The 18,290-nt window shown below is 38.4% G+C and overlaps 1 protein-coding gene across 1 annotated transcript in view; it reads right to left on the bottom strand.

Annotated features, from left to right (window-relative positions):
* LOC124545845 (protein sax-3-like) overlaps positions 1-18,290 on the bottom strand; it is a 95,278-nt gene that overhangs the window by 51,052 nt on the left and 25,936 nt on the right. The window contains exons 5-10 of the mRNA XM_047124803.1: positions 15,013-15,290; positions 6,730-6,934; positions 3,426-3,742; positions 2,139-2,372; positions 1,236-1,461; positions 154-269 (exon numbers count right to left, since the gene is read on the bottom strand). Of these exons, the coding sequence (XP_046980759.1) occupies positions 154-269; positions 1,236-1,461; positions 2,139-2,372; positions 3,426-3,742; positions 6,730-6,934; positions 15,013-15,290 (1,376 nt within the window). The remainder of the gene's footprint in view (positions 1-153; positions 270-1,235; positions 1,462-2,138; positions 2,373-3,425; positions 3,743-6,729; positions 6,935-15,012; positions 15,291-18,290) is intronic.

Genomic DNA, 18,290 nt, shown 5'->3' with positions numbered 1-18,290 from the left:
CAGTGATAGTAATATGTGGTGGTGGTAGTAGTAGTAGTAGTAGTAGTAGTAGAAAAAGAAGAAGAAGAAGGAATTAACATTGCCAATAGTATTAGTGACAACATTTATGTTTGATATCTATATGTGGCATTTATAGGAAAATATTTGTAGTACCTTGTATCCGAGGAGAATTCCATTATGATGTTGTGGTGGAGGTGGAGACCAGCGAACAAATGCTGCAGTTGTGTTCAGCATACCAACTTGGACATTGTCCGGTGGGGCAGAAGGTACTGGAAGTTTGTTAATGATAATTGAGACTATATTATATCAATATATATTTATTTGTTAATGACAACTGAAACTACATTATATATATATATATATATATATATATATATATATATATATATATATATATATAAAAAAAACAAAGATGAGGTGACTTACCGAACGAAAGCGCTAGCAGGTCGATAGACACACAAACATACACACAAAATTCAAGCTTTCGCAACAAACTGTTGCCTCATCAGGAAAGAGGGAAGGAGAGGGGAAGACGAAAGGAAGTGGGTTTTAAGGGAGAGGGTAAGGAGTCATTCCAATCCCAGGAGCGGAAAGACTTACCTTAGGGGGAAAAAAGGACAGGTATACACTTGCACACACGCACATATCCATCCACACATACAGACACAAGGAGATATATTTATATAATGAACTGTGAAAAGTAGAATAGAATCTTAATTGAGATTCTCATTGTGAATTACTCAATATAATCTTAAGAACATCAATACTGCATTAAGGCATTTTATGTAGGCCTACAATTATAAACAGTTTTACTTTATTTTTTAAAAATTTTGGTTGCTAGTCTACAGTCAAACAGAACTATATTCAGATGGTAATACAATGTTACAAGGCTTTTCATGGATGTTTTCTTTTCATGAATGTTTTATTGCAGAGACATATCATAAATAAAAGTCTATGAGGGACAGAATCATTAACATTGCACTCAAATAAAGACAGAAAAGCCACGCAATTATTTTGTGGCAGTGGACATTAGGTAGAGAATTACGAGTTCTTCCTAAAATTAATATGTAGTTGGTAGTGAGCCTACTAGTTTTCAGCTTATAAGTTGGAGAAGTTCAATAATTAGAAATTTAAAGAAACCATTAAATTGGTTCATTGAAATCCAATTACTAGTGGTTATTATATCAAACTACTTTAATTTTAGAGATACTTGCAGTAATAGGAAATTTACATACCATCTTCCAAAGTTTGCACATGCTTTGAGTTTGATGGCTGTCCTTCCACAGATTTGTAGAATGGTACAAGAAAGAACTCATACTTTGTGAACTTCCTGAGGTTCGTCACTGTATTGGTAGTGGCGCCAGCATTCAGAACTGTTACCATATTGTATTTCTGAGAGCCACCAGAGAGATCACAGAATCGGACATACAGTCCTTCGACGTACTCCTCACCAGACAAAATCTAGACAATAAGAACATTATTACTCTCTATTTCATAGTGTAAATGTATCTTGTAGTAAAATTAGCAAATAAAATACTAAAGGTGCATTTGTAATTTTGGAATAATGAAAACTCAATGTTGAATGAGATCTATCAAAACCCTAGGTTCTTGGTGGACATTTCTTTCTTAATGATATTCACCATAATTATCTACTTCCTCCTCTTTATCTCTTCAGATCTCCTGGTGGTGCTTTATCAGAAAACTGAAAAACCATTAATCTTTTAATGGGACTATTTGCTAAAAGAAAACCATCCCCCCTCCCCCGAAGGTGTGCAATAACTAGACTTGGTATGCGTGAGTGTGTGTGTGTTTTTTTTGTGTGTGCGAGAGAGAGAGAGAGAGAATGGAAAATAAGTAAGTGACAAAGTGACACAGTTAATTTACATTATCATTATTTCAAGTGGACAGAAGTTAAACAGCCCTCACTGTGCTTCCTTTATTTGCACATTGTACTCTTCAATGGAATTTGAGTGATTTATTCATTCTGATAATTGTCTCCCGTTTAATATCATATCTCCAGCCACCATAATGAATCACCTCTAAATTATTGACAAGAAATATTCCAAATTATTTCAAAATAAAGTGTGGCAACAGAATTGACTAGCAGTTTTGGTTTATTCTGATTAACTGTAACTTACATCCCAAACAAGTCGCACTGATGTAGAGCTGAGAGGCATCACATCTCGCAGCACAACCACCTTAGTACTTAGACGACTCCTGGCTTCATCAAGTTCATAACGAGGAACGGTTCTCTGATCAGCAGAACTCAGTGTTTTAGCTACACTTGAGACAGGGCTTGGTACTGACAGTCCATGGCTATTCTCTGCCCTCACAAGAAAAATGTATGAAGTGTCTGGCTTCAGGTCTGTTACCTGTTTAAGAGAAATGCCAATATAAGAAAATAAATTGACAATTAAAAAGAAATAAAGAGCTCTAGCATCATAGATAATAAACATTCTAAATGTTTAAAAGAAAACATCTACATCTGTATAGCACAAAGGGAAAATTTTAGATTTCAGTCCAGTATTTTGGCTTAGATACTAGTGTAGGCCAGTTGAATTCGGTTGTATTTGTGCAGCATGCGATACAAACATTGCTGCAGGTAGTCTATTGGCTGTACAAGTTAATTTTTTTAATATGCCTAGATAGTATATTACCATTGTCACAAATGACCCATACATATAAACAGCTGAAAATGTGAAATTTGAAAAATTGATCCCAGTCACTCACTTTTCTCATCACAAAGCAGGAATGAGACCTTCCCTGCCTGTATGGAATTTTTTGTCACAAAAGTATTAATCATTTTGATGTTAAAATAACTTCCAGAAATGAAAGATCATATTTTTGAAGTTTGTTCGCAATCCTGAAGTATAAAATGAGAACTGTCCCTTTGGAAGGAAGAGCTGCAAACCCCATCTAGGCATCTTGATTTTTGTTATCTGTGGATTCACTGAATCAATGCAAAATATGCTCAGAAATTTCTTGAAACATCTGTGCTGCATCTGTATTTCACAAGCAACAATGCGGTTGTGTAAATGAGTTAAATATGTGTTGATTTAGACTTATCAGTATATTTCTTTTGTTGAGGCATTCTTATGAAAGCATAGAGTGATTATTTTCATATCATCCAGAAAAAATTTTTAGAGCATACCATTATAATTTTGTGATTACAGTAACTTCGGGTATTATGTAGGAATTTGTATGTTGTGAAGTGTAAATGATTAATGCTGGATGGCTTGAGTATCCCTACTAGTGTCAAACAAAAAATATTTTCAAATCAGACTTCATGCTACATATAACATCTTTTAGTAAAGTCATACTAATATTCTTGCATTTATTTAAAAACTAATTCAGCATTCTGTTATCAGGACACAGTCAGATTACATATAAAATCAATGATACTTTTTAGCAAGGATGTGACATACTGTGATAGCCTCTGATGTCACTCTATTGGCAGCCACAACCCAGCCAGTCTGCAAGTCTGAACTGAAATACTCAATGGTGTAGCCAATGAGCGGTGATGCTCCTGGTCGACCCTGCTGCCATGACAATGCCACACTGGACTGTGTGGTGTTGAGGATGCGTGGCTGAGAGGGGGGCCCAGGAAACGTGCCAGGATCTGGTGTGCGGTGCAGACTGGGACCTGGACTCTTCTCCACAGTGAGAGATGCAGACCAGGATGTCTCACCACTTTCCGAGGAGGCCGTACAGGTGTATAGCCCTGAGTCCGACAACTGGAGGTCTGGTAACAAAGTAAAGTTGTCTCTGTTTTACAACGTCCTGTATTACACATTTACTCTCTCCCTTCCTCTATCAACAAAAATGAGCTGTTTAAATACAAACTATTAACTCCAGTTGCTGAAATATGTATGTTTTCTATTGTTATTCATGTATAAATGTTTCATTTTCTCTGTTAGTTTTATTTACAAATAGCTGTAGGAATGCGACATATGAGTGAACATACACTATATACTGCATGTCTCAACCTGGAAGTTCAAGAACATTTCTCTCCTTTCTTTCCTTCTCTTTTTATTGTCAGCAGAATTCTTGGGAAATAACACTTGGTCTACAGACTGTAAAAGGAATCTGGAAAGAAGTGTTCACACTTACAGACTGGGACAGTTAAAGTAAATTATAGGTAAAAAGTAAAGTCCAGAGAAACGTCAGACAGGGATAGAACAGCTGAACTGTGAAAATAAAAATGTTGAGACAGTGATGTCTTTTATCTGTGCTCCTTGCCTGTCTCCTCTTATTCAATCAGTCTTCTACTCACTAATCATATTCTGTGTATGCCTCTGTGAAGTACACTCCTGGAAATGGAAAAAAGAACACATTGACACCGGTGTGTCAGACCCACCATACTTGCTCCGGACACTGCGAGAGGGCTGTACAAGCAATGATCACACGCACGGCACAGCGGACACACCAGGAACCGCGGTGTTGGCCGTCGAATGGCGCTAGCTGCGCAGCATTTGTGCACCGCCGCCGTCAGTGTCAGCCAGTTTGCCGTGGCATACAGAGCTCCATCGCAGTCTTTAACACTGGTAGCATGCCGCGACAGCGTGGACGTGAACCGTATGTGCAGTTGACAGACTTTGAGCGAGGGCGTATAGTGGGCATGCGGGAGGCCGGGTGGACGTACCGCCGAATTGCTCAACACGTGTGGCGTGAGGTCTCCACAGTACATCGATGTTGTCGCCAGTGGTCGGCGGAAGGTGCACGTGCCCGTCGACCTGGGACCGGACCGCAGCGACGCACGGATGCACGCCAAGACCGTAGGATCCTACACAGTGCCGTAGGGGTCCGCACCACCACTTCCCAGCAAATTAGGGACACTGTTGCTCCTGGGGTATCGGCGAGGACCATTCGCAACCGTCTCCATGAAGCTGGGCTACGGTCCCGCACACCGTTAGGCCGTCTTCCGCTCACGCCCCAACATCGTGCAGCCCGCCTCCAGTGGTGTCGCGACAGGCGTGAATGGAGGGACGAATGGAGACGTGTCGTCTTCAGCGATGAGAGTCGCTTCTGACTTGGTGCCAATGATGGTCGTATGCGTGTTTGGCGCCGTGCAGGTGAGCGCCACAATCAGGACTGCATACGACCGAGGCACACAGGGCCAACACCCGGCATCATGGTGTGGGGAGCGATCTCCTACACTGGCCGTACACCACTGGTGATCGTCGAGGGGACACTGAATAGTGCACGGTACATCCAAACCGTCATCGAACCCATCGTTCTACCATTCCTAGACCGGCAAGGGAACTTGCTGTTCCAACAGGACAATGCATGTCTGCATGTATCCCATGCCACCCAACGTGCTCTAGAAGGTGTAAGTCAACTACCCTGGCCAGCAAGATCTCCGGATCTGTCCCCCATTGAGCATGTTTGGGACTGGATGAAGCGTCGTCTCACGCGGTCTGCACGTCCAGCACGAACGCTGGTCCTACTGAGGCGCCAGGTGGAAATGGCATGGCAAGCCGTTCCACAGGACTACATCCAGCATCTCTACGATCGTCTCCATGGGAGAATAGCAGCCTGCATTGCTGCGAAAGGTGGATATACACTGTACTAGTGCCGACATTGTGCATGCTGTGTTGCCTGTGTCTATGTGCCTGTGGTTCTGTCAGTGTGATCATGTGATGTATCTGACCCCAGGAATGTGTCAATAAAGTTTCCCCTTCCTGGGACAATGAATTCACGGTGTTCTTATTTCAATTTCCAGGAGTGTATAATCCTCAGAATTGTGGGATGAGTTAAGAAAACTACCATATAAAAGAAAAAAAAATAATTAGTCTTATGGTACACCAGCTACAACCATTAATAATGTATGATGATGTACTTAACAAAATAAATTAATTATACTTTGTAAATGGTTATTTTAGCATAGCTAATCATTGCAACGAATAGAAAACTTGTTACTTAGAAAAAAGCTATTTCTTCTTCAGTGATACTATCGTAGCTTCCAGGTGGCATCTTTCCCTTTGCCCCCCTATCTCATCTTCTTTCCGCATGCATCCTTCATAGACTTTTACGTAGTATCAAAGTGAAAAATGCATGATCAAAAATTGTAACACATGAGGCCATAAAATCATGTAATAAATAACAATATATCAAATTTAAGGTTAGCAATGAGAGAATCTGATGATGCAGTAATACAGCAACAATTTAAAGTACAAGAAAATAATCACTTACAAGTATGTGCAGGAAATTTGGTTTGAATAACTGTGGCTGAATTTGAAGTACAGAAGAACACAGTACAATATTTCATCCTGGAAACCAGAAGTCAAGATGTAGGTTGTATGCAGATGGATCAATGGTCTAAGCATAATAATGCTAAGATGAGAAACAACAGATAAGAACATTAACAGTTTTGTTCTTATAGACCCAAAGAATAATACTGACAGGAAGCTAAGTAGAATGACGACTAACTGGAATAGAAACAAATGGGAGTCACTTACACTCTTAAGGCATAAGACCCATGGTAAGAAGGAAAACTGACATGGAAATGGCATGCAGAGAAACAACAGAGAGTTCAAACTTTACACAGTTGATAATATTTCTAGGTCAGATGTTCACTGGTTGATGAATGCGATCAGTGATGATAAGTGATGACAGTCTGTGATAGTGGTGAAATGATGGTTCATGTAGTAAACTAAGAAGGTGAAAAAAAAAAGTTGTCAAACAGAATAAATTGCAGATATTCATCACCTTAGATTTGCTGATACTCACTGTCAATATGAAGAGTCCCATTGTCTAGAACATTGATGCGAGGACCTTGGCTCACTAGAGGTGAGCCATTCTTGTACCAGCGCACCCTGGGTGGAGGTGTGCCTGTCGCCTGACACGGTAGTGCTGCTACAGATGACAGGGGCAGTGTCTGATTGGCTGGTCCCATCTCCACAATGGGTGGAGGTACATCAGCTACTGATGTTACCTTTAAAAATCAATTATCCATTGTACTTTATTTATCAATTTATTTAACCTTCCAAGGTTAGAACCAAAAGTTCTTACTTACATCTAAGAAGGCATTATTCATATTTTTTACTGTGTTAGTAAAGGTGCATACTGCATAGAAGAGACACATCGAACCACAAGAAAATGTTGGAAACAATCTATGGAAAGTGTTATGGATATCGTATTGCCAAGTTTGATCCTCTAACAATTCGTTCATAATATTGGACAAGTCAACTAATATAAAAGCTAGTTTGGTTATATGAAGTTGCAAGGAGATTGTAAAGCTGAGAAGATGAGACATATAACACACATATTACTTACAGAAAATTTATTTATATTCCAGTACCAACTTTGGCTGTTCTATGTGAACGCAGTAAATTAAAACTCTCGTGACAGTAGTGCTGCCTGAGACACATTATTCAGACCAGTATTGTCCATGGTCGAAATTTGACCAGCTGTGTTTATAACGAAAATAAACTCAAATTTTTTAAATAGAAGTAATTGGAATTTATTCGTATGCAGATTCTTAGTTCTTACCTGAACACTATGTAGATTTTTAGGTCTTACGAGAATGTTATGAGGAAAAGAGTAAGAAAGGACAAAGAGATTGCATGAAAGACACAAATGATGGAAATAATTGCTTTATTGTACAAATTAATGATACGTAATCTCAGTATATTCAAATACTCTTAGTAAATATTCTTTCATCATTTGCTAAATGTCCTTTCTTGTTATGTTCACAAACACAAAATTTCAAAATGTCAAAAGATCTAACATTACTTGTTGCAGTGCATAACAGACCACGCATAAAAACTGGTTGTTTTAATAAAATCCCAATTTTTCGAATGTTTGTCCTTGTGACTTACTAATGATAATAAAAAATACAGGAATAATTGGAAATGGCATTCTTTGAAACTGAAAAGGTAAAATAGTAGCCGAATAGTAAGTATACATTGAATCAAAATTCTCTTACATTGTGTGATGCCAATTAAAACTTGGTAATCAACAGCATTATTGTATAGAATTTTGACATGCATTCTTGTTCCATTAACTAATCCTCCTTTTATGTGTATAGTTCTAATAAAAAGAAAACCGCTGCTGATTTTTAATTGTAATTTGTGTGGTAGTAAACTACTTACAGACACAGAATTCAAAAACTCTTGTGGATAGTATTTATCAATTTTGTATTCATTATCATAAATTTTTTATCATAGCTGTGATAAATTTTTGTTTCACATGGCATACCACTGAGTATATAGTTATTTATTATGGTGCATTCTTCATTTATGATGCTAGAACAACCGATTTAATGTAATAAATGTTTTCTGCAAGATTACCAGATATTTTGTTAACAATATTCTTTTGATTACTGACTAATGCCATGAAATTTCAATAATATCGTCACCAAACAGTGGAAATTTCCTTGCTTGGCAATTATCAATTTGATTCAAAATTCTACTTCATGTGGCAAAGCCCCCATATTTTGATTTAAAGTAAAATGATGAAATTTATGAAACTCATGCCAACTTTTAATGTGGTTCTCACGTAAAGAAGCATGTGATCCATGTGGAACAACTGGTAAAATCTGTCAACACTCACTGCACAAAACAACAGTTTTACCTCCAAAAAGTTTATGTTCATTACATTTGTCTGTAAACCAATCCCTAAATAATCTGTCTACAAGTTTCAGCACTTGAAGTGGACACATGGAAATTTTGTTAGTAAGAATCAATGAACATGAAATAATGTACTGACCACAGTTACTGCCTGATGTTATTTTGAGCACTGAATCTTGCAAAGTTGGTATGGTCAATGTAAATGCATTGTGCAAGAAGGTTCTGTCTCCAATTAGAAGAGCTGAAGCTATGCCACTAAAGACTGTTGCAATGTAACAAAGATTCAGTGAATTTAATTTACAAGTAATTGCAGTTTATGTGAATGTTCTACCACAACCTGCATGAGAAGTTAAGCAAAACACTTTTGAGCCAGTGACACGGTACTGAACTTCACAAATAACATGGTCAGTTATAGTATGCTGTTCACAATTAGTTCTTTCATAAAGTTAATTAAAATTTAACTCTTCATAGGCTGAATCTAAATTATCTACTTCAGGAAATTGTGGCATTAACACAGGAACATGTAACTCAAGTAATCAAAATAAGTAGACCACTCAAAATGTCAATTTCTAGTGGTGCTCTGTTGCATCAAATTTCTTCATTGTATTCTCTTAAGAAATATTCAAACCACAGTGCTAAAGCATCTGCTGGTATGTTCAGTGCACCAATTATACCAAATAAATGTCCGCCCCTGGTAGCTGAGTGGTCAACATGGCAGAATGTCATACCTAACAGCCCAGGTTCGATTCCCGGCTGGGTTGGAGATTTTCTCCACCCAGGGACTGGGTGTTGTGTTGTCCTTATCATCATCCTTTCATCCCCATTAATACGCAAGTCGCCGCAGTGGCGGCAACTTGAAAAACTTGCACCAGGCGAACGGTCTACCTGACGGGAAGCCCTACCTCAAAGAAAAGCAAGGGAAATAATGATGCCAATAAATAACATTATTTATAGATTTCATTACTATGATACTTTGATGTCCTCTGCTGGGAACATCTTCAACCTAACAGTTGTCGCATTGTAGCTGCCTGGTATGTGTGTGTTACTGCAAATGAACCACGTAACATGAGCCTCCCTAGGATGCAATTTCAAGAAACATTGTCACTTTCATGTGTCATTTGTACTGCAACACCTGATCAGTGTGCTGAGCAGTTTTTGTGCCAACATACTGGAGAGTTTAATGCATGATAGAGAAGGTATCACCAGAGTTATGAACATGAAAACATGTACTTCCTTTTACCACTCTTACCAGCTATGCAGACACATCTATGGCAAAGTTTGTTCAAATTATGTAAGTTTCATTGGTCTCCTTGTATAATTAATATCAAAAATTGGGACTTCAATTTTCGTGTTCATATCTTAATATTATCATGATTATTTTCTTTATGAGTAGAGAAAATTGACTCTAATTTGTCTTAAGGTATTCAGTTCTTTGGTTAGTGTATTTCACAAAATGTACCTATCAGAATGTGAACAACAAGTAAAAGATTCCTTTTCTAAAGATTCTTACATGAAAGTTAAATTTCGCTTACAAGTAGTTTAATTATTAACTGAGTTGTTGTTGTTGTTGTGGTCTTCAGTCCTGAGACTGGTTTGATGCAGCTCTCCATGCTACTCTATCCTGTGCAAGCTTCTTCATCTCCCAGTACCTACTGCAACCTACATCCTTCTGAATCTGCTTAGTGTATTCATCTCTTGGTCTCCCTCTACGATTTTTACCCTCCACGGTGCCCTCCAATGCTGAGTAATCAGTCAAAAATAGATCTTTTCTGAACTAGTTATCATTATATCCAGTGAATGAACAGTGAAAAAGTTATGGTCCATAATTACTGGGAGATTGATCTTCATCTCATGTACAGCCACAGTCTGGCAGCTGACTGCTCCTAGTCCTTCCCACAAAGTGAGAAGCCATTTTCATAATGGCATCCAATGTCTAATGTTTCGCAGTAAGTTCCTCCAAATTGAAATTGTGAGTCACATTGCAATTATAAAGTAATAATGGTGAACAGAACAGCTTCAGATACAAGCAATTATATTAATAAAACCAGTACAATTTTAAACAAGATCATTTTCAAGTGGCAACAGATACCTGACTAGCAAATACAGGCTATATACCAGGGATCCATACATATTACAAAATGAATGTATTTATGTACGTTCCACATCTCCTTCTAATCCACTGGATTGATTTCAGCCAAACTTGGTACAAAAATCACTTAATCACTGGAAAAAATTTCTGTGGGAGTAAGACCCGCCTACCTCTCAAAGGGGTGAGGGTGATAAAGAAGCATAGCTCACGTCATGCAAATAGCCAGATTATATTCATCCAGTACTTGAGAATGAGAGCACATAGTGACTTGCAACAAACTTTACATATAATTTCAAAGCTTTATGAGACCTAAGTTGAAACAATGCCCCAGGAGTAGACAACATAACATTAGAACTACTGATAGCCTTGAGACAGCCAGCTCTGACAAAGCTCTACTACCTGGTGAGCAAGATGTATGAGACAGGCGAAATACCCTCAGACTTAAGGAAGAATACAATAATTCCGATTCCAAAGAAAGCAAGTGTTGACAGGTGTGAAAATTACTGAACTATCAGTTTAATAAGTCACGACTGCAAAATACTAACACGAATTCTTTACAGCCGAATGGAAAAAGCTGGCAGAAGCCGACCTCAGGGAAGATCAGTTTGGATTCCGTACAAATGTTGGAAGACGTGAGGCAACACTGACCCTATGACTTATCTTAGAAGATGAATTAAGGACAAGCAAACCTATGTTTCTAGCATTTGTAGACTTACAGAAAGCTTTTGGCAATGTTGACTGGAACACTCTCTTACAAATTCTGAAGGTGGCAGGGGTAAAATACAAGAAGCACAAGTTTTTTTGTACAGAAACCAGATGGCAGTTGTAAGAGTCAAGGGGCATGAAAGGCAAGCAGTGGTTGAGATGGAAGTGAGACAGGGATGTTATTCAATGTGTATACTGAGCAAGTAGTAAAGGAAACAAAAGAAAAATTTGGAGTAGGTATTAAAATCCATGGAGAAGAAAAAATAACTTCGAGGTTTGCCCCCAACACTGTAATTCTGTCAGAGACAGCAAAGGACCTGGAAGAGCAGTTTAACGGAATGAACAGTGTCTTGAAAGGAGGATATAAGATGCACATCAACAAAAAGAAAATAAGGATAATGGAATGTAGTCAGACTAAATCAGGTGGTGCTGATGGATTTAGATTAGGAAATAAAAGAATTAAAGTTGTAGATGAGTTTTGCTATTTGAGAAGCAAAATAACTGATGATGCTCAAAGTAGAGAGGATATAAAATGAAGACTGTCAATGGCAAGGAAAGAGTTTCTGAAGAAGAGATATTTGTTAACATCAAGTATAGATTTAAGTGTTAGAAAGTCGTTTCTGAAAGTATTTGTATGGAGTGTAGCCATGTATGGAAGTGAAACATGGATGATAAATAGTTTAGACAAGAAGAGAGTACAAGATTTCGAAATATGGTGCTACAGAAGAATGCTAAAGATTAGATGGGTAGATCACGTAACTAATGAGGAGGTACTGAATAGAATTGGGGATAAGAGGATTTTGTAGCACAACTTGACTAGAAGAAGGGATTGGTTGGTAGGTCACGTTCTGAGGCAACAAGGGATCATCAATTTAGTACTGGAGGGAAGTGCAGATGGTATCACAGAGGGAGACCAAGGCATGAAAACACTAAACAGATTCAGAAGGATGTAGGATGCAGTAGTTACTCTGAGATGAAGAAGCTTGCACAGGATAGAGTAGCATGGAGAGCTGCATCAAACCAGTCTCTGGACTGAAGACCGCGACAACAACATGAGACCTCTGCTCGCTAATAACCCCCACAAAATGATGAAAGGAAAAAAAAATTATTGCTTACTACATTTTCACTGTTCATGCAATAAAACTGCCACAACAAGCATGGCATTTTAATTTATTACTTTGCTACTACTAACCATTAACAACAGATTTTGCAGACAGTATTCCCATATACCGCTGAATGTAACTGCATAAATACAGGATGTTTATAAATGGAAAGGATATAAACATATTGAAGGAGGAAAGTGAAGAGTGTCTCAAAATATCTAATATCTGGTTTAAAGCTAATGACTTATCTATGAACCATGAAAAGACTGTCAAGATAATCTTCAGTTTATCAAACAGTAACATGGAGTTATCATCTGTTAAACTACTAGGAATACACATTGACTCAAAATTAACTTGGGACACACATACAGATTATGTATGTCGAAAGCTATCACGAGTTATCTACCTACTAGCCAAACTACACACATGTGTTACACAAGATCTATTGCTTCAGTCATACTATGCCTTCTTTCATTGCCATCTACAATATGGCATTCCTTTATGGGGTAACTCTCCAGGAGCCAAAAAAATGTTCACTTGGCAGAAGAAAGCAATTAGACGTTTGTACGGAATCACTGACAACAAGACCTCATGTAGACCTTATTTTAGAGACTTAAAAATTCTCACAGTCCCATCTCTTTACATATATTGTTGCCTATTAAACATAAAAGAAAACTTAAACCACTACACTATAAGGAAATCAGTTCATCAACACAATACTCGACAAACAAATATGATTGAGCCCACAACCAGGCTTAAGAAAACCCAATCTAGCTATGAATACATAGGCATAAAATTATTCAACACTTTACCCATACAGGCTCAATTGGTTTCAATGGATATTTTCAAAACTAAAACCAAAGTGTGGATGAAGAAAAATACTTTCTACAGTGTAGAAGAATTTCAGAATTGTTGTAAAGATGATCTAATTTATTGATAAACTAAGGCTTACTGTTATGTATAGTTATGGATGTAGAGGCAGCTAGCTATAAGCTAATAGGGTACAACACTATCTTTTTTTTCCATGTAATATTTTTGCTATATGAAACATAATGTACAAATAGCTATAATACTTTTGACAACATTGATTGCATGTTAATGCTGATAAATTATGGCTTACTGTTATGTATGGATCTAGGTGTAGAGGCTGTTGTAAGCTAATAGTTTACAACTTTGCTATATTTTTACTATGTAATATTTTGGTATGTAAAACATAATGTACAAATAGCTGTAACTCTTCTGACGACATCGATTGCATGTAGGTGCTGAAAGATGGACAAAATAAATAAATAAAATATCGGAGTTTTAATGCTTTATAATATTTATTACATTAAACTTAGAGTTATAAATGATATCTCAAATGAAAGAGCAATTCAAACAGTTTTACCAAGAACATTATAAGTGTTCAATGTGAGCACCATTTATCACATGGCACACATCAAGTCTATAGCCGAGTTCTTCCCAAATGTTGGTAACTCTGTCTTCAGTGATTGTAGCAACAGTTGCTTCAATCCGGTTTCTTAATTCAGCGAGGTATGCTGGTAGTGGAGGCACGTATGCACGATCCTTGATGAAGCCCCAAAGGAAAAAATCGCATGGCAGTAGGTCAGGTGAACGTGGAGGCCATGCAAAGCAAGCCCTGTCATTGGGCCCTTTGCGGCCTATCCAGCGCATGGGCTATAGACTTGATGTGAGCCGTATGACAAATGGTGCTCACATTCAACATTTATAATGTTCTTGGTAAAACTGTTTGAGCTGCTCTTTCGTTTGAGATATCATTTATAACTGTAAGTTTAATGTAATAAATATTATAATGCGTTAATACCCCGATATTCATTTATAAACACCCTGTATATTGTTGTACGATTCGAAGTTCAGGAGATATGACATCGTACACATTGAGATGCAAGGAAACAAAACAACTGATGTTGGGATGATAATGTGGAAAGAAAGAGGGGAGGAGCAGATAGAGAGACACAGATAAGGAAGAAGGAGGTGGACAGACAGTAGGGGAGGAGGAGATTAATAGAGAAAGGAAAGAGGAGGAGATGAACTGAGAGAGGGGGGAGTAGAAGACAGACAAAGAAAGGGGAAAGAATGAGATGGACTAATAGAAAACGAATAAATACATACCTGGGCAACACTACATACTCAGCTAGAAATTAATAAAAAAAATAAGGAGGTTGCATTACGCCATTTCTATAAAAGAATGTATTAAAATAAAAAAAAAAGTTCCAAAGCTAGAGTAACAGTCAATAACTAATATTTAAAAGTAAGTAATACTAAAAAGTAATTTTTGAGTATTATTTATTTTCAGAAATAATATTCATATATTATGGTATTTACATTTAAATATTGGTACTTGACTGTAGTCTAGGCATACGGTAGATTTTGAAAGCATTACATTATTCAGTGTAAGGCAATCACCCTTACGATTTCTGTCATTCCACGCATACACATATCCCCTATTAGTTATCCAAGTACCTTTGGCCACTTGGAAGCACTATCACCACTGCAGACCCAAATGTAAATTGACGTGACTGACCTCTAGGAAGGCCCTCTCAGTTGTGGAGCCAGCGACACTCAGGGCAGAGCAGACGAGGAACCCAGAGTCCTCCCGGCGAACACCTTGGATACGCAACGACCCGTCAGCAGCAACGTGTAGACGGCCGTATGCGTTACCGGGGAACATGAGCTGCTGCGAACCCTCACGTGTCCAGAACACAGATGGCGGCGGGCTGCCGGATGCTGCGCACTCGAACAGGGCTACGCCATTCAGACCCACTTTCTGGTCTTGTGGTCGCGTCGTGATCCTCGGTGGAGCTACGGCAACCAAAATAAACTCACGTGTTACACAGTGGCCTGTGATACTAGTGAGATTAAAGGTACACAATTCAGTCATTTGGCCATGGTAAAATTTTAGAACGAATGTCTTGTCCCATTTCCAGCAGTTTTTGCGATATGTACTGAAATGTTCTTATAATTGCTTCAAAATCAAAATTCACTGGAGGATGAGAGGAATTTGGGAAAGTCAGAAAGGAAGTACAGGTCACTTAAGGATCCAGATGAGATGGAACCTGCCAGCCGAGTGGTTCTAGGGGCTTCAGCCCGGAACAGCACTGCTGCTATGGTCGCAGGTTCGAATCCTGCCTCAAGAATGGGTATGTGTGATGTCCTTAGATTTAAGTAGTTCTAAGTCTAGGGGACTGATGACCTCAGATGTTAAGTCCCATAGTGCTTAGAGCCATTGGAACCATTTTTTGAGACGGACCCAGGTGGTATGAGGACGCAGGGAGACAATGATCAGATCACAACAAAATGGGAGAAGATCTAAACCAAGCAACACAGGACCAAAATAAGAAAAAAATGAGGAAAAACGATCGCCAAACAGAGGGATGATCGCCAAACAAAAATAACAGGTCGCCAAATAAAGAAAAAAATATCTCCAAACAAGGGAAAAGAGTTCGCCAAATAAAAGTAAAAGGTTGCTACACATACATCGCTAAGCAGTGTTAAAAAAAACCGCTAAGTACGAGAAAACATAAACTTAGAAACAGATCACTGAAGACGTAAAGAAGACCGGCATTTGAGGAAAGAAGCCGAAGAGTTACTGGATACAGTAAACCATCCGACGAAATAATGTGCAGAAAATAGAGAGCAAAACAGAAACAAGAAACAGTCTGTAAATATAAAACAGATAACACTGAAAAACAAATACGACAGCAAAAAAATGGAAGCAGCTCGCTAAATGCAGAAACAACAACAGTCGAACAAGAAATATTGGCCGATGTACATGGGAAAGCGATAGCAAAGCAGGCTTTGAAGACCACTACTCAACAATGGGAGTCGATCGGCAAACAGTGAAAATGAATATTATAAAACAAAGAAAAGAAGCAACAGATGACCGCTGAACATTTTTTCTCCCCTTGTCCTCACAGTACGTGGATTCCCTTCACCTAGAGGTCTGAGCGCCTGCCCTTCTTTTTTTACCTTCCCCAATCTATGCTTCTCTCCTCCCTGACGGAGGAATCAGTCGTTCCGAAAGCCAGGGTAATATCGTGTGGTTTTATACTAATAAATCCCACCCCACTTCTTTAAAGAATCCAACTCCCATGTATAAAAAGTCGTATCTGCCGAACTATGTATCCCACAATGGTACAATTTTACACGTAAAATCAGTGGTATATGGGGATACGACCTGCAAAATGTGTTGCGAATGGAGTTAGTAGTAAATAAGTTATAAATTAAAGCGTTGTTCCTGGTGCTGCAGTTTAACTGCTTGAACAGAGTGAAAATGTAGTAAGTGAAACTTTTCCTTGCAACATTTTGTGTTTGACTGTGGGAGGGGGTGGAGGGTGGGGTGGTTAGAAAAAGTTTCCAAAACGTTTGAAATTGTATATAGAGTATGTTAGAAATCACAAAGTGCTCTCATTCTCACATACCGGATGAATATAGTTGTATAATTCTGGCGCCATGAGTTATGTTGCCTCTTAATGCGAGGTCTAGAATAGTTGTCATCGTCATCATTTTTGACTAGTTTGATCCATTACAAAGTTTATTAACCTCCTACCATGACTAGAGGAAGTGCTCACCTAATAAGAATTGGTTCTCATTGTTGTCTACAAGAAGCTGCTAACAATAATTCGCATAAAAACGCACCGCTGCCAATAATTGTTAAACAGAAGATCCAGCCAAGAGCCAGGTTTTTCTTCCATTCAGATATTCAGACGGACGAAGGCTAAGTCTACGAATGCTGCAGACCTACACACGTGCGTCATATGGCGAATACCGAGGTCCTATATATGATATACGATAATCACGTGCAAAATAATAACAGGTAATGGTTCATTACATATTATTTACCCAAGAGCACTTGCAACAGCATGAATGTGTGGACGCGGATCCAAAGCTGCTTGGTCAATATTCACTCGCGGATGCATATGTATAAATTGCGCAATAGTGTTTCCCTACTCAACATTATTTTAGTGTTTGCCGAAGCCCCCATGCAGATCAATATGCAACCACAGTGCCAAGGATTTGAGTGGAGAGGGACGACGACCTCATGTTACTTTCGCAGTGAGTGGCAAAATAGTTTGGAGATTTCACGAAAATTGGCTCTGTGTGCACCTGCTACTACACTTCATTCATCACGCAGAGTGTAAACAAACACAAACGCGATTACTAGTCAGCAGCTGTGGCATAAGTAGGGGAGAGTGGGGGAAATACACGCACCTAAGGAAAAATCGATGTGAACCATTCGTTACGTCATTAAAATCTACGAAAATAAGTATATACCATACAATGGACATTTCTCCACATATTCCAATCGTCTATAAATAGTTATAAACAGTACCTTAATTTTGAACATTAAAATAAAAAAAGTGCATATGCGTGGTATTCCCCACCCCTGAGGGTAATGATACGCAAAGTACTGGGTAATAACACGAAAAACAAACAAACCATAAAAATGTACAATACTTGCTATTTTTATTTGTTTATTAGTTACTACAAATAGTAAACAGTATATTTAAGAACGAAATAATGCAATTCTAGAAACATCTCTTATAATTTTCGTTTTTCACATTTTTTTATGTGAAAAGAGTTCATTTTCTCATACCATACAGCAAAGATCGCACTTGTAACCTTCTGGAGTGTTCCAGCCACTACATTCTCCATGACTCCATCTGCTACAAGAAATACATCGGTACCATAGTTCTCCATCCTTCCCAAACTCTCTACAAACCAAACAGATATCTTCTGAAATCGCCACGTTTTTACCCTTTTCCCAAGACGTGGCCCCACCTATTTGTTTAACACCTTTAG

The sequence above is a fragment of the Schistocerca americana genome, chromosome 8, assembly GCF_021461395.2.
Source record: "Schistocerca americana isolate TAMUIC-IGC-003095 chromosome 8, iqSchAmer2.1, whole genome shotgun sequence".
In the NCBI taxonomy this organism is placed as follows: domain Eukaryota; kingdom Metazoa; phylum Arthropoda; class Insecta; order Orthoptera; family Acrididae; genus Schistocerca; species Schistocerca americana.
Note: the sequence above shows the minus strand (reverse complement) of the source record. Positions and strands in the feature narration are given on the sequence as shown.